The sequence below is a fragment of the Carcharhinus amblyrhynchos genome, chromosome 20 (assembly GCF_965287045.1).
Source record: "Carcharhinus amblyrhynchos chromosome 20, sCarAmb.v2.hapA, whole genome shotgun sequence".
Lineage (NCBI taxonomy): Eukaryota > Metazoa > Chordata > Chondrichthyes > Carcharhiniformes > Carcharhinidae > Carcharhinus > Carcharhinus amblyrhynchos.
The window spans coordinates 45,275,686-45,296,504 of record NC_137343.1 but is presented as its reverse complement, the minus strand read 5'-3'; the positions used below and the strand labels follow the sequence as shown (position 1 = coordinate 45,296,504).

The following is a 20,819-nucleotide window of genomic DNA, read 5'->3' as shown; positions in this document are numbered from 1 at the left end:
GCACTTTAACTTCACATCATTTTGCTAATCTAAACAGATCACCCGAAGGCACAAGATGGTACAGAAAGCAATTATTATGCTTTGGACAGTTCAAAGCTGTGGACTGCTAACAACAGTATGACAAGCAGATAGAGTCCAGTCTCAGATAACTAGTGCTAGTCTGTATGCAGTCCACTGAAATAGCAACTTGTTTCTTTCTGCTCATATTCATCTGTATCAGTTCCCATAGGAGCAAAGTGCAGGAGAAAAAGGGAACAATGCACTCCTATCTAGTGTGGTATAGCTCATCTGTGTCTCATTATTATTTTTTGTACAGTTGCACCAGGGCAAAAGGAGCATTGTGTTCTCTACTGGTGCTATGCAGTAGCAATCTCCTGACAAAAACTCCTATACACATGAAGTGTCACTGGCAGAGGTTCTTGTTTGCACTGTAGGAGGTAAGTTATTTAAATAGAACAAACTGTTTTGCTGCTGAATAATCCTGTAGATAAGCTGGGTATAGCTACAGAGATGATAAATGGGTCTGCAGATTCCTTGTGTGGTTGCGAATGTCTGCATGCTTCATAAGGCTGGACTATACTGACTGTCATTGATTTGGACGGGACAGATATGCTTGTTCAAGGATTATTTCAGATCCATGAGGAAATTGGTCGCAGCTCCCTAGGACAAGTTCTCAAATGAATCCAGGAAAAACACAAAAGGTTATTGGCATGTGGAACGCAGGCCATAGACATAGAATCAACTCAGATGTTTGTAAAGGGTAAACAATACTTCCATATGCCAATATGAAAATTTCAACCTTTTCAGCTAGCATGAAGACTAACCCAAAGAAGATATTCAGAAAAAGAGGCCGATTAAAGCAAAAATCAAAATGCTGACCTTTGCACATTATGAATAAAGAAGTTTTATTCTATACAAGACTATTAGACACAACTGTTCAGATTCTATATATTCCCTCAACCCAAAGCAATTCATTTTCATTTCTGCAATTCTATCCACGTGATTTACTGCAGCCTTTTATACCTTCCTATATTAAACGTACATTTCTATCATCTGCAGACTTGGCTACTTCAATGATCCGCTCAATAAATTCTAACTTGCTCAGAACTCTGGCACATATATCCTTTTCCACATCGAGTCCTACTTCTCCATCACCTTTGCCCTGTAACCTACCATTAGTTCCTTGACCTCTCCCACCACATTTAAGTTTAATTTTTTTGTCTTGGTCTTTGCTAACATCATCTCCGGAGCTTGAGTCAGTCCTTTGTTCCATATCAAATGTATATCTGACTCTGGCCTTTTCTCGCAGACCTTCCTTGCCCCACTGCCTTTCATTCTACTGAATTCTACTGTCTAGAATATTCCTTACCCTAAAATTCTCAGAATCTTCATCTCCTTCAACACGCATCCCTTCAACCAAGGTTTTGGTTACTCCTAATTGGTCCCTTCCTGAATCAGTGTCCATTTGGGAAACTCTATGTTAAAGGCGCTATATAAGTAAATTCACATTGTTGTATGTAATTTTGATAACTGGGTCAACTTGTGGAAACTGCCAGCCTGTCATAAAAACAAAAGCAAGTATTGTAAAGAGCCCAAACGGTATTTTACTTAAGATGCAAAGGTACTAAAAGATATGAAGAAATGGACAAGGAAGTGGGTTTTAAAAAGATGAACACCAGCTATGGCGAACAAACAATAGTATTTGTAGCAAACACCACTGGCTTTCGGAACTGGCTGTTCCTTCGTCAGGTGGGTGGAAGTTCTGATCACAACTCAATTTACATGAATAACGATCGGAATGTGAATCTTTACAGCTAATCAAGTCTTAAAGGTATAGACAATGTGAGTGGAGAGAGCATTAAGCACAGGTTAAAAAGATGTGTATTGTTTCCAGACAGGAAAGTTAGTGAGATTTTGCAAGTCCAGGCAAGTTGTGGGGGTTACGGATAGAGTGACAGAGCACATAGTGTTTGTGCTGAGGGTTGGGATCCTTTTCCTGAGCTCTGTCCTAAACAGGATACACGCTGAAATTCCTGAGTTCACACACCTGAATTCTCCACAACACTCAATACTGAAGCAGAATATTAAAATGGACAAAAGAATTGGGAAAATATGTGCTGGATGTGCCAGATTAGAATTAAAACTTCAGAATATTTGGTCATTGAAAAGGAACAGGTGGTGGTTGGGGAAGAAAACTGGGAGGAATCTGAAAGTGTTTTGAATTTTCGCACACCTGAGTTTATAGTTAGAGCAAGAATTGTACATGAATAAATAAAAATCAAAGCCAAGTACCTGATAATATAGTGATTAGAGATTCATCTTTGACCAATACAGTCTGCTTCTTTGCATCCCTGGAAGAACAATAAAACATGAAATACAATTGAAGTCTCTCATTTGAGGATGAGCATTGTGGCCTGAATAATATAGTTGCAGCTCCAATAAGTGTCAGCAACTCCTATCACCAAGATGTAGGCTGATACCATGTGATATTGTTTCTTCATCAGCGTAATGGGATTGGAAAGCCAAATTAGCTTACATATGATCAGATTCTTACCTCCCGCAATTAACTTCCCACATACATAGATCACACAGCATAATAATTCAATACATACAGGCTTCAATCCCAAATAATCTTCAAATGAGGTCCATAAAGTTTCATGTTGAAGATAAGGTTTGCACATCATGAAGTGCTGTTAATTCCTGAAGGGAGAAGTTACCACCTATTGCAGTTCTAAGATGAACAGGCCAGAAGGCCCCAGCCCCTATACTACGCTAAGTTAACTGGTCCTAGTCAGAATAATAATTGAAGGGCTATTGCTAGCCTCAGTGTGGAATAACTGATTTTCTTTTTACAATCCTTTGCCTGGTGCATTGCTCCAGATATCTATCATACACCGTATGTTAAATTTACATGGCAGTAGAGTCAAATTTATTTTGTCACTTTTTATTCATGACTCTTGTCCCATTACCCTGTCTAATTTTAAAGTAAATCATCAGGATGCATAATTTCAACAAAATCTTTCACTCAACTATTGTTGCCTAAAATTGAGTTGCTCTTTGAACCTTTCCTTAGAACTTATTACAATACACTTCAAATTATTTGTTTGCTCTTCACTGTATCAAAGAACAAAGAACAATACAGCACAGGAAACAGGCCCTTCAGCCCTCCAAGCCTGTGCCGCTCATTGGTCCAACTAGACTATTCGTTTGTATCCCTCCATTCCCAGTCTGCTCATGTGATTATCCAGGTAAGTCTTAAACTATGCCAGTGTGTCTGCCTCCACTACCCTACTTGGCAGTGCATTCCAGGCCCCCACCACCCTCTGTGTAAAAAACATCCCTCTGACATCTGAATCATCTCCAACCCAGCTTGCAGGTGCAGCAGGTGGTCAGGAAGGCGAATGGGATGCTGGCCTTCATAGCGAGGGGGATTGAATATAAAAGTAGGGAGGTCTTGCTGCGGCTATATAGGGCATTGGTGAGGCCACAGCTGGAGTACTGTGTGCAGTTTTGGGCGCCGTACTTACGCAAGGATATTTTGGCCTTGGAGGGAGTGCAGAGGAGGTTTACTAGGCTGATGCCGGAGTTGAGGGGGTTGAGCTATGAGGAGAGGCTGAATAAATTAGGCTTGTACGCGTTAGAGTTTAGAAGAATGAGGGGAGATCTCATTGAGACGTATAAGATGATGAATGGGATGGATAGGATAGAGGTGGAGAGACTCTTCCTGCTCAGAAAGGACAGTAGGACGAGGGGGCACAGCCTCAAGATAAAGGGGGGGCGGTTTAGAACGGAGTTGAGGAAGAACTTCTTCACTCAAAGGGTGGTGAATCTCTGGAATTCTCTGCCCGTTGAAGTGGTGGAGGCTACCTCGCTAAATATTTTTAAGAAGCGGGTTGATGGGTTTTTGATAAGAGAGGGGATTAAGGGTTATGGGGAGAGGGCGGGAATGTGGAACTGAGCCACAACAGATCAGCCATGATCTTGTTGAATGGCGGGGCAGGCTCGAGGGGCCAGGTGGCCTACTCCTGCTCCTATTTCTTATGTTTATGTTTCTTGCCTCTCCCCTTACCAGTTATCTTTCTGTACTAGAACAGCAAACTGAGGGGCTTGAGAGTGACACACACACACACAAGTGACAATGATTTATGTCCATGAGAACAATATGCATGCCTGAATTATTTGGGTCAGTTGCTCCTCAATATTTCTCTACACAACATGCACCCTCACACTCCTTTATTCTATCCATAATCTATTTGGATGGCCAGGTTTGCTGTTATTTTTTGGAGTTGTAAGCACTTACCAGACAGAGAGTGTAGCAGTAGCCAACAAAGCCATCACAAAATGACTCGCACAATGCAGTGTAGAGATGGGCGACTGTAGGAGGATGGCAGGTAGCAGCCGTCGCCCGCTTGCTGAAAACACAGAGACTGTTCGTTCCTCACAAGCCACGCTGACAAGGTCGCTGCAAAAAAAAAGGCACAATGGATCAGGATGAGCCCTGTTAAACTTTGCTTCACTGGGTGCTGGGGAGAGCAGGAGAAACCACAGCCCTGCATCCAGGTTGGGAAATGAAACAGAGAAATCGCAACGCAACATCAAGGGAACACACCAATTTGCCTTTGCTGCAACCTGCAGGAGACTGTGCTAATCCACTACAGAAAAGTAGGGACCAGCATGTCAATCAACAGTCCACAAGAATAACACAGATTTTAGTCAGGGTTAGACACCTCTGCCAATTTACCATTATTTCTTGGCTGTATACTTGGGGTGAGCAGAATAAGCTGCAGTAAGTCGACAAAAATTCTTTAGCGGGGATCCGTAGAATTCCCGAATGTAAAACAATTAAACACCTATACCACAGCATTACATGGTGCTGTTAGTAATGATGCAAAATAACATTTAACTGGAAGGAACTGAATCAGAGCACTATCCCTTCATCTCTGAATTACAGCTTCAAGTCAAATTAGACAGGAAATAAGCCTCCATTTTCTGTGTTTTAAGTAAAAATTAGTGTTTTAAAATCTCTATCCATTTCCAAAGTTGCCTCATATCTATTGCCCAGCAATAATTCCTAACTCCAGACATAAAGATAGCAGTGGAAGTTGTGGGGAGTGACGCAATAAAGGGCACTCTCCCCTGTCTGCCATGAAGGGGCAGTAGTGAGCAAGAACAAAGAGCTCAATTCTGAAACTGGAGACAGATGGAGAGTTGGAAATATCAATTTGTACACGGTTCAAGAAGGCAGCTCACTACCATCTTCTCAAGGGCAATAAGGGATGGGCGATAAATACTGGCCTAGCCAGTGAAGCCCATATCCCATGAAGGAATATTAAGGTGAAAGGGGAAAGATAAAAAAAGTTCCGGATGGGCAATTGTTTTACACAGAGGGTGGCGAGTGTCTGGAACAAGCTGCCAGAGGTGGTAGTAAAGGTGGGTACAATTTTGTCTTCGAAGAACAGTTTAGACAATTACATGGGTAAGATGGATATGGAGGGATGTGGGCCAAACGTGGGCAGTTGAGACGAGCTTGAGGGTTTAGAAGCATCCATTCGAAGATACAGCCAGCATAAATTTGTTAAAGACAAATTGTATTTCACCTGCTGAATTTTTGATGAGCTGCCCAAAAGGGTTGGTGAAGAAGGTGCAGAAGGACCTGGGGGTCCTTGTGCATGAGTCGCAAAAACCCAGTCTGCAGGTGCAGCAGGTGATCAAGAAGGCAAATGGAGTGTTGGCCTTTATAGTGAGGGGGATAGAATATAAAAGTAGGGAGGTCTTGCTGCAACTGTACAGGGTACTGGTGAGGCCGCAGCTGGAGTACTGTGCGCAGTTTTGGTCGCCGCACTTGCGCAAGGATATATTGGCCTTGGAGGGAGTGCAGAGGAGGTTCACTAGGCTGATACCAGAGATGAGGGGGTTGGACTATGAAGAGAGACTAAATAGACTGGGTCTGTACTCGTTGGAATTTAGAAGGATGAGGGGGTATCTTATAGAGACATATAAGATAATGAAAGGGATGGATAGGGTAGAGGTAGAGAGATTCTTCCCGCTTAGAAAGGATAGCAGGACTTGAGGCACAGCCTCAAGATAAGGGGGGTGCAGTTTAGATCGGAGTTGAGGAGGAACTTCTTCACTCAAAGGGTGGTGAATCTCTGGAATTCTCTGCCCGGTGAAGTGGTGGAGGCTACCTCGCTAAATATATTTAAGTCACGGGTAGATAGGTTTTTGATAGACAAGGGAATTAAGGGTTATGGGGAGAAAACAGGAAAGTGGAACTGATCCACTTCAGATCAGCCATGATCTTATTGAATGGTGGGGCAGGCTCGAAGGGCTAGATGGCCTACTCCTGCTCCTATTTCTTATGTTCTTATGTAAGATGATCCATATACACAATGACTGCACTTTCAAAAGACACGTAGTGGGTTCATTTAGAAAACAGAACATAGCATAGTGAGAATTCGGTACGTAAGCAGTTGTGAGATAGGAGGCAGAAAGTAGTGGTGAACAGAAAAATATGCTATGGGATCCTTAACTCCCCACCATCCTCGCGCCACCCAACCTCCTCTCCCCCACCACTCAGCCTTGATTGTTATTGGGAGCATTGCTATTCTTGTCATATATAAATAACCTGGATTTATAATCTGGAGTAAAATTTGTATGTTTGAGAATTATACAGAACATGGCAATGTAGTAAGCACTGAGCATCATGATAACATTGTTTCAACAGGATGTAGGCAGACTGGTGAAATAGATAGAAACATGGGAGATGCAATTTAATGTGGATTGAGTGTGAAGTGATGTAATTCAAAAAAGAATAAGCGGAGAGGCAGCTTAATCTAAATGGTAGTGTTTTGAGGAAGAGACATGCTTACCAATCAAAACAGCAAATTAAGATGACAATTAGGGAACTGAAAAGGGTATCCAATCTAACAATTCAATCATTTAAAAAAAAACTCAAATCTTTTTAAAGAGAAATTAGATTAAATGACTTCAAATTCAGGTATGTCTGGAGTTGTGAATACTGGAGGTCACGTACACTGAACCATATTGGTATCTGTAAACCAAGTGGCTTATTGTCAGAGGCATTTTCACAGGCTCCAAGATTTCTCATGTAGAATAATGACTCAGGTAATCGTCATACTTATTTGGTGTAGTCGCCAGAAGCAATCAACAAATTAATTGCCTTGTGATCAGCTTCAGTGAAGTGCCTTATTCATGGCTCAGGCTCTTATTGTGCAGGCGTGCACCAGAAGTGAGATTCACACTAACGTCCTATCTTACCTCCTGTAAAGTGTGTGTTTACTTTATTTTGATTTGCAAAACTGCGTTTACCATCATATATCTGTTTATATCTATCATTTAGATCTGCATTTTAGAAAGTAACTGGCATGCTTCCTAGCTCATGATGCAGAACATCAACGTTGAAAAAAGACAGAAGATAGTGAGTAGGAAATTCCAATCTTAGAGACAGTACACTAGCTGTATAGGTGGACTGTGACAGGAATGGTCAAGAGGAAACACATTCTTAAGATTAAAGTTTATTTATTAATGTCACAAGTAGGCTTACATTAGTGAAGTTATTGTTAAAATCCCTTAGTCACCACACTCCAGTGTCTGTTTGGATACACAGAAGGAAAATGCACCTAACCAGCATGTCTTTTGGATTGTGGGAAGAAACTGGAGCACACGGAGGAAACCGACGCAGATATAGGGAGAATGCACAAACTCCACACAGACAGTGAACCAAGCCAGGAATTGAACCCGGGCTCCTGGCACTGTGAGGCAGCAGTGCTAACCACTGTGCCACCCATTAAAATGTTGATTTCAATACACTGCACAGCATTCCATTACAAAAATATTTACGCAAATTGTTTCTGGAATAGTTCAACGGCTGAGTACATTTTCTTATAATTAATCTGGACCTTCAAGAAACTCCATTCAGTAAATCAGGTTTTCTCCCTAAAATTGTGCAGCTTCAGACAGTAGATAATGGCACGTAACCAACTTGTGCACAAATACATTTAGATTGCATCATTTTAGTCAGGTTTCATAGAATCATAAGTGAAAAGCAGGGAACATGCGCATTCAGTCCATCGTGCCTGGGACATTGTGTCCAGCAAAGGAGTCACTTCAGGAATGTTAAGTGGTCACTGATCCAAAGAAAAGGCCAATTTTTATTTCTTGAATTTGCTGTTTTCAGCTCATGCAAGTATCTTTAATCATTTAAATAGCTGGCACGGTAATAATTTCTGGGTAGAGCTCTCGACTTGAGTTGCGGTCCAAAAACTCAGAAAGTCAATTCCTCTACCCTCCAGTTCCTGATCTGACATTCAGCCCTATTCAAATGATGTGTTTCAAACTGAAACTCATGCTGATATATAGTAGGCAGTAACTGAAAAAGAAAACCATCTGTGCGCAACAAATTAGCTGTTTAAATTAAGTGGATTTTGGTGACGTGATTGATTTTAAAATTTTATCTCTTCCCCAGAGCTCTGTGTCACAAGATCATTGCAGGAAAATGGATGGAAATCATACACACCTCTACGAGAATGGTTGCCTCAACTTTAGGATACTGGAAATATGTCTTGTGACAAACCATCGCTGCAAGGCTGCAAAGTACTCATTAGCAATGTCTATATCTTGGCTTCAACTCTCTGACTCGCAACGTTTATGATCATCAAGTGAACCCACCACTCTTTCCCCTCTATTAGGCCTAAGGAGGTCCTTACCAGTCACAGACACAGCAATCGTTTAAATACCTTTATAATACTAAATTTGGAACAAGCTTCCAGTGCCATTACCATGTTAGTCACCCACAGTCTTAAAATTGTAAATGCCATATTATTTCATTAATTCTATAATACTGGCAGTTCAAATGAAAGTAACCTAGACTGACAGAGAGAGAAAAGAGTGATCTTCATACATTGTTAGACCTTTGAATTGAATAAATAAGGATTAAGACATTAATGTACACAAACTTCAAGCAGACATTCACAGGGAGGCTATTACATTCCAAGTCTTAATAACATTCATACAGATTGGATAAGAATCTAAAACAAAACTAAGTACATAATACTTAACTATTTTAAGCAGGACCATTAATACACAACAGCCTCATGCCCGAACCACTATCAGGAAGTTTGATGGTGAATAAACTAGATGAATGACAGGACTAATTATACACCATCAGTATTTCCCAGAACCAGTTCCATAATTCAACTTCCACAATAACCATCTGTCCTTTTTTGAAACCTTTACTCACCAGCTCCCTGCAGCAGTGAGGATTCGACTGGTTAGTAGTGTGTCCCACTGTTTTCCTTCTCTCATGCACTTTAACCGGCTCAGTTTCCACCCTGTGACTGTAGGAACTTCATTTTCCACTTCTATGTACATGGCTGGCTCAGTGCTTACCTGAAATCAAGCCGGGTCAATGAGTCAGACTCTACATCAGATCATTTATTTATATATCTTTAGCCATGATTTCAACTTATAAGCTTGTCACCAATTTGACTTTTGTAATTACAGAACACATTTGAGACATACAGATGGAGTTGTAAGTTACAAGTAGAGTTTTACATTGTTCACTCAATGTAAGGCAACTTTTATCACTTCAAGCTTCAGAGTATCGTTGTCAATAAATAAGCAATCTACTAACTAATAGACATCACCCTACTACCTACATGGGCTTTAATCCAGTCCAGACTAACCTGCACATTTTTGGCCTGTGGGAGGAAACCGGAGCACCCGGAGAAAACCCATGCAGACACAAGAAGAATGTGAAAACTCCACACAGACAGTTACCCAAGCCGGGAATTGAACCCAGATCCCTGGAGCTGTGAAGCAGCAGCAGCGCTAACCACTGTGCTACCATGCAATATCCTGACCTTAGTGGACCCCAACCTTTATATTATTGTCCTAAACCAAACAGTTCATCTCAAACAAAGTCTCCCTGCTGACAGCAGAGTTTCCAAGTAAGGTGAGTTTGGTAATGTTAGCTCCAAAGCCGTGACAGCATCACAACACTGCCTAGGATTCAACCCCAACTGTACAATATCAATCAAAGATCTTCCCTGACACTTCACCGAGTTGCTCTGAAGGCTGATTAAGAAACACTACTCCAAGCCAGCATTATTTCTTACCTGTATGTTGAATGCTTTCTTTGGTGCCGGTGTTGGGAGTTTAAATACAATGAGGGGAGCAGAGACACGCGACACCTCCTTTTCTATTGATGGAGCAGCCTGAAAGGGAAGCAAAGTGTCAACTGTGTAATCAATTAGTCTCCATGTCCCAGTAAATACCAGGAACATAAATTAATTTTTGTCTAGATTCAATTGAACAGGTCTTCTCTAGTATTCCCACAGAGTGCAGAAGTGAAATGGAAAGCACATAAAGACGCCATTTACAATACTGCACTCTCAACATATGGGAAAAAGAATGGAAATATGCTGACTGGTCAACGCTGACATCACTGTGATGGAACCGGTCATTGAAGCCATGCAATCCACACTCACTAGTAACCAGAGAGACCTGAGCAAGAAAACTCCGAATGAAAAAAAGACCATCCAAAGTCCAACAGACTGCTCACCATTGCATCAATGACTGAGATACAATTTTGCCAGAGCATCTAGATGTTCATCAACATGGGGAATGTTCATGTATGAAAAGATCAAAAAAGCAACAGATCCATCAGCAAAGTGCACCACTGAAGTGCAGAGCCAGTATAAGCTCTGATTTTTCAGGGTGGCACATTAGCACAATGGTTAGCACTGCTGCCTCACAGCGCCAATGACCTTTGGGTGACTATCTGTGTGGAGTTTGCACATTCTCCCTGTGACTGTCCAAAAACGTGCAGGTTAGGTGGATTGGTCCATGTTAAATTACCCTTTAGAGTCAGGGGGATTAGCAGGTAAATGCATAGAGTTACAGGGATAAGGCCTGGGTGGGATTGTTGTTGGTGCAGGCTTGATGGGCCCAGTGGCCTCTTTCTGCACTGTAGAAATTCTATGAATCTGTTCTATAATTATTTCATGACAAATGTGGTACAGAAAATTTGTCAAAACAAAACAAGCAAAAAGTCAAAAGACCAAGATTTTAAGTCATTCACAGCCCTCTCAGCTGTTAACGGACTGGCAACTTGCCAGCGAAGGTGCAGGACATAGGGCAGTTCACAAAGATAAGAGGGTAAAAAATTAAACAGTACAAGAAATGCCAGGAGTTAAAGTTTTGAAGTTGCTCATTTTAATCTCGAGTTTAATGGGCTGCATAGCGGTTAGCACTGCTGCCTCACAGCTCCAAGGACTCGTGTTCAAATCCCGGCTTGGGTTGCTGTGTGTGTGGAGTCCGCACATTCTCCTTGTGTCTGTGTGGGTTTCCTCCAGGTGCTCTGGTTTCCTCCCACAGTCCAAAGATGTGCAGGTTAGATGGATTAGCCATGCTGGTGTCCCTTCGTGTCAGGACGACTAGCTAGGGTAAATGCACAAGGATAGGGCCTGATGGGATTATGGTTGCTGCAGATTCGATGGGCTAAATGGCCTGCTTCGCACTGTAGGATTCTATGATTTAAAGGGCAAATGATATAGACAAAGTTATGAGATTTGAAGGACATCACAAAGTCAGTGAGAAAGCAATTCTGATCTGAGTGTACAATCAGCATTAATTTGCATGGTCTTTAAGACCATGTAATTGAGAATTCTGATTAATTCCAAATACCCAACATGAGGAAAATTAGCAGCTAATGTTTTAATATGTGGTTTGAGAATAATACAAAATATGCAAGTAACACTTTAATGTCTCTAAGAAATGTTTTTAACATGCCAGTCAAATGAAAGATGTATTCATGAAAGATATTAGCACAAGTCAGGCACAAAGTAAATTACTAATGCATATCTAAGCCGGGGAAAATAAATTCAATAGATAAAGGTGCCTTCAATAGAACCGGTTTAAATCGGTTAGAAAAAGTGCTGAATCATAAGAAGCCATTTCTTGGGAGAGAACTTCCATAAAACAGCCGAATAACAGAGTTATATTTGAACGTGTCAAAGAATTATTGATTGAAAGACATGCCATCAGTAGATTGACAGATCAGTGAATGAATAAAGTTGCTGTTAATTAAGTGCTGGGCAGATTAATCTGATTTAAAAAAGTACAACAATTCCACTCTTTTGGAATGAAATCTAAGCTCTTTTGTGAAAGCCTGCTAGCTCATTGGTTGTGTAGGTGGAACCATTGACCAGTCATTTTGGTTAAAATGAGATTTGTCTTGTCTTAATTGTATGTTTGTCTGAATATTGTTAATTTGTAATGTTTTTGATTCTAACATGTGAATGTTTTAATAAAACTAGTTTATGAATTTCAACTGAATAAACTTCTTTTGTCTTTGTGAAGTGAAATGTTTAATGAAAAGATTTAGTCTTTAAATTAATCAGGCCACCTAAAAGAATTTCCCACAACAGACCAACATTCTAACTTGCTTGCAATTTTATTTTCCACTAGTTACCTTATTTCTCCTGAAGACTGAAGCTTACACTGAGACAATCTCTCAGTACCAACAAAGTCTATACTTAAGTAACCATTCTTTAGGTGTAAACCCAGACAGTAATCATGAGCAAAGTATTTGGCCTTGGGGTATCACAACTAAGGTCAACCCTCCCCCCGCAATACCCTTCGATCCCTTCACCCATCTGTACCACACAGACACTATTCAGGACAGATTATAACCAGATTTTCCATTCACTAGTCAAGGAAGAATGAAGCCAATGACACTTATCAATTAACTCAACAAAGATCAGAGATTGAATGAGATGAAGTATGATACCACACTCTGTACGTTACACATGTAGGCTGGGAGGAGGTAGGGTGGAGACGGGGGGAGGTGGCGAGTCAGAGGTGGGAAGCATTTAGCCACAGGAGGAAGCTTCTGAGTTTTGTGCAAGAGATTATAAGATCCATACCTGAGTTGCTATGGCTACAGTTGTTTGTTTTGTCTCTTTCCGCGGTCGGCCTTTCTTTTTCTTTTCCACAACTTCGCCCTCAGTGTCGTTCTTACGTTTTGACAGCGATGAGATTTTCGAAGCTGGAATTTTCTCCTCACTGTCACTGCTGCTCTCCTGAATCTCTCTCGGTTTCAAATCTTTGGAAAGTCCCTGCTCTTTACTCCTAAAAGAGAGTCACAATGGTTCCCAAACAGTAAACAATCTCAAATTTACATCTGAGCAAATAGAAACCCTACAGTACAGAAAGAGGCCACTCAGCCCGTCGAATCTGCACCGACCACAATCCCACCCAGGCCCTACCCCATATTCCTACATATTTACCCACTAATCCCTCTAACCTATGCATTTCAGGACACTAAGGGCATTTTTTTTTAGCATAGCTAATCAAACTAACCCGCACATCTTTGGACTGTGGGAGGAAACCGGAGCACCCAGAGGAAACCCACGCAGACATGAGGGGAATGTGCAAACTCCACACGGTTACCCAAGCCGGGAATCGAACCCAGGTTCCTGGAGCTGTGAAGCAGCAGTGCTAACCACTACGCAACCATGCAATATCCTGACCATAGTGGACCCCAACCTTTATATTATTGTCCTAAATCAAATAGTTTATCTCAAATAAAGTATCCAGCACCTATTTCCTGCAACACTAATATTTATGATCCTTGCTCTAAAACAACCTGCTCACTCACATTTCCCCTCTCCTGAATAAGGGAATTCATCCCAAGGGAACAAAAGGTCTTGGTTCTGACTGCCAACCCAACGCCATTTTCAGGGCTGCTTCAGCTGCACCATGTTAGAATTATGGCAAGGAACTCCATGAAACAGCTCAAACTTCTTTTTTGGCTTGTTTAACCTCTTACCTTTTCTTGTCCCTATTCTCAGATTCCTCAGAGTATTAGAATGTAGGCTATACCCATTGTGAGGGCCTAGGACCCAAGAACATGTCAGCTTCTGATTAAGAAAAAGTGAGAGATCTTTGGGATATTTGTCCTATCCAGTTGCAGAAGCACTGATTGTGCCCTTTCTGAACAAACAATGCGCTTTTGCAGAGCAAAGGGGGAAATTGTCAGCTGTTTGGCACATCATAACATTCAGGGCTATGGGCCAAGCACTGGTAGATGGGAGTTCAGGTATTTCTAATGTGTCAGTGCAGATCCATGGGCCAAAGGGCCTCTTCTGTGCTGTATGATTCTATGAATCTAGAAATGATCTAAACCCTAGCCAATAGCTTCTCTCCACACCAAAACAAAACCTGAAAATAACCAGGTGTGGCCTCCATTGCAAATTCAGCTTAACTATAAAGAAAAAGAAGTACAGATTTGACACATTTAGCAGTATGATTCAATTACTTTGTACTACCACATATTCAGCCTCAAATATCCATTGAAACATAACTTCAAATAAAAACACACATAATCTGGATCTCCCTGTGTGAATTAATATGAACGGAGAAAATCACCCACAAATGACCTCTCAATGTCACAATGGAGAAATTCAATCTAGAATAATGTCTTCTAGGAACTTCTAGCTGGCATTTCTTGAGAAACAATGCATGTAAATATAGCTTCCTATGTAATAAAAATGTGATGTCAATACAACAGAGCCCAACTGTACCCATTTTTCACCAATAGACACACTGCCGTCATTCCTCTTTTGATCAATCAAATTGGACCCGTTATGTTGTCTTGGCCGTACCTGTCCAAGTCGCTCTGTCTGGCAGCAGCAGAGATTGGAGCAGTTCCTGGAGTTGATTTTGATCTTTCAGTGAACCTGGAATCTAGAGCTTTCATTGGCTCAATCCGTGAAGGTGAGGTCAATAGTTGAGTATTTGTGGGTATGGCAGTGGACGTACTAGTAATTGCAGACCTGAAAGACAAAGGCAAGACCGTACTATACAGGCTTTTATTTCCCCAGTCAATTGCCCCCCCCCCGCTCCCCTGGCAATGATGTAACAGGAATCCTGACTTTAAAAGTTGGGATTTCCATCTGCATCATTTAAGTATCATTATCAGGACTTTATTCCTGATAGTCCCTCATGTTAAGTTGTCCATTCATGTTAGTATGTGGGCATGGTGGCATGGATCACAACTGCACCTAGTATGCAGAACCCATCGTTTCAATCACCCTCCTTGTGCAAAGAATTTTTGGCCTTTGGCCTAAATTTGTCTTTCCCTAGTTTGAACTCTTGTTGCTTAATTGAAATAGTATTTTAAATTTATCATTTAATGTCATATATCACACTACAAAGCTAGTGAGTGACCTGCAGTAGTGAAATACCCATACTTCTCTGGTGCTCCTTCCGACACTAGAAAATATCATTCCCTTCTGTCCCATGGCTGTGCATGACTCAGTACAAAATGAGACAAAGGACATGCTTAGTGTCCACAGCATCATTCTAGCCTGAGTTAGAGGCCTGGCAGGCTTGAGCATGTAATCCAAGCTACAGCACAGAGACTGTGCGGCAATATCAGGCCTGTCATCTTGTGGATGAGATGGTAAACCATCTTCCCCCTGAGGCGGATGTGAAAGAATTCACGGCACTATTTCAAAGAAAAGCAGGCGAGTTCTTCCAGCACCCTGGCCAATGCATACCCCTCAACTATCATCACTAAAAGCAGATGATCTGGTCATATGCATTGCTGTTAGTGGGAGTGTACTGTGTACAGTTGGTTGCCAGATTTCCTACATTACATCAGTAACTTCATGTCGTGAGTATTTCTGTGGTGATGAAGCACATTGGGACAGAGGTTTCAAAGGCACTTTGGAAATCATTTATATTTTGAAAAGGTTTTATCAATCATGTCTTCACCACTGTTTCTCAATGCCCCAAAGCGGAGATACATAAGAACTTAAAGCCAAGATTATGATGATAGATTTAGAGTGGATATTAGTGCTGTAATTTAATGAGTTCTTTTTATTAACTATTGTACTCTGACCTTTTACCAGCCTCCCATCCATTGACTCTGTCTACACTTCCCAGTGCCTCGGAAAAGCAGCCAGCATAATTTAGGACCCCACGCACCCCAACATTCTCTCTTGCACCTTCATCGGTCGGGAAAAAGATACAAAAGTCTGAGATCATGTGCCAATTGATTCAAGAACAGCTTCTTCCCTGCTGCCATCAGACTTTTGAATGGACCTACCTCACAATAAGTTGATCTTTCTCCAAACCCTAGCTATGATTGTAGCATTACATTCTGCACCCTCTCCTTTCCTTCTCTCTGAACAGTATGCTTTATCTGTATAGCGCACAAGAAACAACACTTTTCAGTATGACAATAATAAATCAAATCAAAAAGACTCCTGTACTAACAAAATACCTTTAGTTTTTATTACCAACAGAGCCATGGCTGACAATTATTTCACAGTAAGAAGTCTCACAACATCAGGTTAAAGTCCAACAGGTTTATTTGTAGCAAACGCCACTAGCTTTCGGAACTGGTTGTTCCTTCGTCAGGTGGGTGAGAATTCTGATCACAAAAACAGGGCATATAAAGACACAAGCTCAATTTACATGAATAATGATTGGAATGTGAGACTTTACAGCTAATGAAGTTTAAAGGTACAGACAATGTGAGTGGAAAGAGCATTAAGCACAGGTTAAAAAGAAGTGTATTGTTTCCAGACAGGAAAGTTCGTGAGATTTTGCAAGTCCAGGCAAGTTGTGGGGGTTACAGATAGTGTGACATGAACCCAAGATCCCGGTTGAGGCTGTCCTCATGTGTGCGGAATTTGGCTATCAGTCTCTGTTATTTAACAGAGGGATAGATCCAAATATGTTATTCAAACAAATAAGTAAAGAAATAATATGGAAGCAGTAAAATATTGCATAATTTTTAAAAAATAGAATAGCATGGCAAAGGAATCACAAGGTGAACTTGAACATGCTTTTATGCTTGGATCAGTAATAATGGATGAGACTGCCATCTAGTGTAACTCAGATCAATTCAGTTAAAAGATATTCACAAGTGCATTTTATTCAGCAGAACTGGTTTTGGGTTAGAAAAACAGACAGAATCTCTCGCATTGGATCTGGGACATCAATTCCACACCAAACAAGCACAGCAAAATGTCAGCCCCAGACAACTGTGGAAGCTCAGTCACTGAGCTTAACCAAACAGATTAATGATGGGGATAGGGCAAGAGGTGAGCCTGGGTAAGATGCTCTGTCAGAGAGTCGGTGCAGACACAATGGGCTGAATGGCCTCCGTCTGCACTGTAGGGATTCCATGATTTGAGGATAGCACAGGAAAGTAGCCATTGGGCTCCTTGAGACTGTTCCACCAATTAGATCATGGTTGATCATCTACCTGTTTGCTACTTTCCTGCGCTATCCCCAGTTACTGACTCATGAACAAGATACATGTTGGTCCCTTTGGACATCAGCACTTCTCATCCTCTCGCCATTTAAGAAATACTCTGCCTTTCTGTTTTCTCTAGCAAAGTGGATAGCTTTATATTTATTCACCTTATATTCCATCTGCCAAGATCCTGCCCATTCACTTAGTCTGAGCAAAGTTATTTTGAAAGATAATCAGAAATATGACCTTAACAAATAGGAACAGGCCTTTCGGCCCCTCGAACCTGCTCGGCCATTCATTAAGATCATGGCTGATCCAACATTCCTCAGGTCCACTTCCTGCCCTTTCCCTGGCACTTTTGCTACCTCTATAACCATCTCCTTCAACTCTCTGAGATGTAGCCCAACAAGTTCAGGGATTTATCAACCTACAATCCAATTAATTTTGAGTATTACCTCTTTGATAATACTAATTTTTTTCAGTTCCTCATTTTCATATGCCCCCTTCATGAAAACAGACACAAAGTAATTATTTAGTTCTCCACTATTTCCCTATTTTCCATTCCAGATTTTCCTGTCTGCGCCTCTAATGGACTCTTATTTGGTCCTTCTGATCTTTTCCTTTTCATGTATCTAAAGAGGCTTTAAAGTCCACCTTTGTGTTTCTCGCTAGCTTGCATTTATATTCTCTTTTCCCTTTCTTTATCAGTTTCATGGTCCACCTTTGCTGGATTCTAAACTGCTCCAACCCAAAGGCTTACTACTTTTTCTGGAAACCTTACCAGCCATTTCATTTCATAGAATGCAATCTTTAACTTATTTTGTAAGCCAAGGTTGATTCACCTTGCCTGTTGGGTTTTTGCGTCTTAGAGGAATATATATTTGTTACAGACTTTGTAATGCTTGTTTAAATACTAACTATTGCCTGCCGACAATCATTTAGTGCATTTTCCCAATCCACCAGAGCCAACTGCTCCTCATAACTTCATAGCTTTCTTTGTTGAGATTTAATACTCTAGTTTCAGAATGAACTATATTACTTTCAATCTTAATGTAAAATTCTATCAGATTATGGTCACTATTTCCAAAAGGCTCCTTTACATCAAGGTGATTAATCAGCCCTCTTAAACTACATAATGTTAAATCTAAAATAGCCCAACCCTTGTTAGTTCTTCAACATATCACTCCAGAAACCCAACTCGTACACCCTCCAAAGGACATTAGTGTAATTAACGTTTACCCTTCATGCGAATGTGAATTGAAGTCACCCATTATTGCTGTATTAGTATGTTCTGCTAATCATTTCCTCTTATTATTTCACGAATGTCTCAATGAATAATTTCCTTTGCTTTTCTTCAAAATAGTGCCATGGGGTATTTTACATTCACCAGGGCAAGTACATGGGGCCTCGGTTTGACATCTCATCTGAAAGACTGCACCTCTGACAATGCAGCGCATCATCACTTCTGTACTGGATGCTCAGCTTTGATTTTTGGAGTCAAGCCCTGAGTGGACCTTGCACCCAGCATCTTGTTACTCGAGGCCGCAGTGCTATTCACTGAGCCATGCATGACACTCTTCACAGCAACAGCAAAGTGGAGCAGACTTTGTAAGCCTCAATTTCACAACTTCAATATACAGCTGTCTTTACTTCTGTTTTTTTCCACCATTTCAAGAGACCTAGTAACAGTCTCAAGGGCTCCCAGGTCAATAAGCAAAGAGTAAAGATCTTTCTGCATGTTGCAATCGCAGAAAATCAGCCCTCAACTACATTGTGACACATCTAGTTGTCATTTTTGAGGTCCAGCAGAGACCACTAAGATTAGTAAGAAATTAGAGGTTGGTCTTGTCCTTATGATAGGACCTGACCCTTTACAGTCAACAGAGAAGTTTTCCACTCCATCCACCTGACCTGGATTGACACCTCGGCCTCAAACACCAGATATACTTTTGGCTTCCTTTCAAGGGGAAATAATTATCTTTTGGATGAAATCTAAATCAACCAGAAACATTAACAGTTTTTCTCTCTTCAGATGCTCAGGAGCTGCCGAGCACTTTCAGCATTTTCCGATTTCTGTTATTATTATAGCAACAAGCAGGTCAGCCATGAACTCATTACATGATGGAGCAGGCTCAAGGGGCGAATGGCTTACTCCCATCTCACATGTTCATTTTTCAGAAAATCATTCAAGAAGTGTGAGCATCCTTGGCAAGGCCAGCATTCATTGTCCATCCCTAATTGCCCTTGAGAAGGTGGTGGCAAGCTGCCTTCTTGAACCACCCACAGTGCCGTTACAGAGGGAGTTTCAAGATTCTGATGCAGTGACTATGCAGGAACAGTGAGGGATTTCCAAGCCAGGATTATGAGTGGCTTGGGGTGAAACTTCAAGGTGAATTTGTTTCCAGGTATCTACTGCCTTTGTCCTTTTAGGTGACAGAAGTTATGGGTTTGGAAGGTTCAGTCTGAGGAGCCTTGTTAAGTTCCTGCAGTGCATCTTGTAGGTGGTATACATTGCTGCCACCGTAAGTCAGCGGTGAAGATGGGTGTTTGTGGATAGGGTACTAACCAAGTAGGCTGCTTCGTCCTGGATGGTATTGAGTTTCTCGGGTGTTGATGAAGCTGCATTCATCCAGGCAAGTGGAGAGCATTTTATCACACTCGTTGTGCCCTGTAGATGGCTGACAGGCTTTGGGGAGTCAGGAAGCAAGTGACTCGCTGCAGAATTTCTAGACACTTCTTGAACCACTGCATGTGGTACAGTTACACCCACAGTGCTGTTCCACAGGGAATTTTAGGATTCTGACGCAGCGACAGTGCAAAAACAGTGCGAGATTTCCAAGCCAGGATGGCTTGGAGGGAAATCTCAAGGTGATGCTGTTCCCAGGTAGCCGCAGTATTTATATAGACTCATAAAATCACGGAAACCCTGCAATGCAGAAAAAAGCCACTTGGCCCATTGAGTCTGCACCGACCACAATCCCACCCAGGCCCTACCCCAATATCCCTTCACATTTACCCGTTAACCCCTTTAACTTATACATCTTAAGAGGCAATTTAGCATGGCCAATCAACTAACCCGTGCATTTTTCAGAATGGGGGAGGAAACCGGAGCACCTGGAGGAAACCCTCGCAGACACGACGAGAATGTGCAAACACGCAGACAGTGGCCCAAGCCGGGAATCGAACTCAGGTCCCTAGCGCTGTGAAGCAGCAGTGCTAAGCTCTGTGCTACCGTGCCGCCTGGTTGATCTAGCTCAGTTTCTGGTCAATGGCAGCCCCCAGGATGTTTTTCTGCAGTATTTTCTGGTTGAATTAATTATCTTATTTTTGTTCTGCTGCAGTACTAATTGCTTGCCAGTAGATGCCACTGTTGCTCTATTACAACCAACACTGTTCAGCAGGTTCCTTCCTCTTGAGTGGGGGAGGGGAATAAAGAGATTAGTTATCTCAGCGAAACTGAGAATTCTTGATGTTCGGAAACTCACTGATCATTAGTGAGCATTCTATTAACTATCAGAAAACCTGT

The 20,819-nt window shown here is 41.5% G+C and overlaps 1 protein-coding gene across 2 annotated transcripts in view; it reads right to left on the bottom strand.

The window, feature by feature from the left end:
* hira (histone cell cycle regulator a) overlaps window positions 1–20,819 on the bottom strand; it is a 94,855-nt gene that overhangs the window by 12,751 nt on the left and 61,285 nt on the right. For both annotated transcript variants that reach the window (XM_080208511.1, XM_080208512.1), the window contains 6 exons: window positions 14,688–14,858; window positions 12,948–13,152; window positions 10,137–10,235; window positions 9,260–9,408; window positions 4,301–4,462; window positions 2,293–2,351 (listed from right to left, as the gene is read on the bottom strand). In XM_080208511.1, coding sequence (XP_080064637.1) covers window positions 2,293–2,351; window positions 4,301–4,462; window positions 9,260–9,408; window positions 10,137–10,235; window positions 12,948–13,152; window positions 14,688–14,858 — 845 coding nt within the window. The remainder of the gene's footprint in view (window positions 1–2,292; window positions 2,352–4,300; window positions 4,463–9,259; window positions 9,409–10,136; window positions 10,236–12,947; window positions 13,153–14,687; window positions 14,859–20,819) is intronic.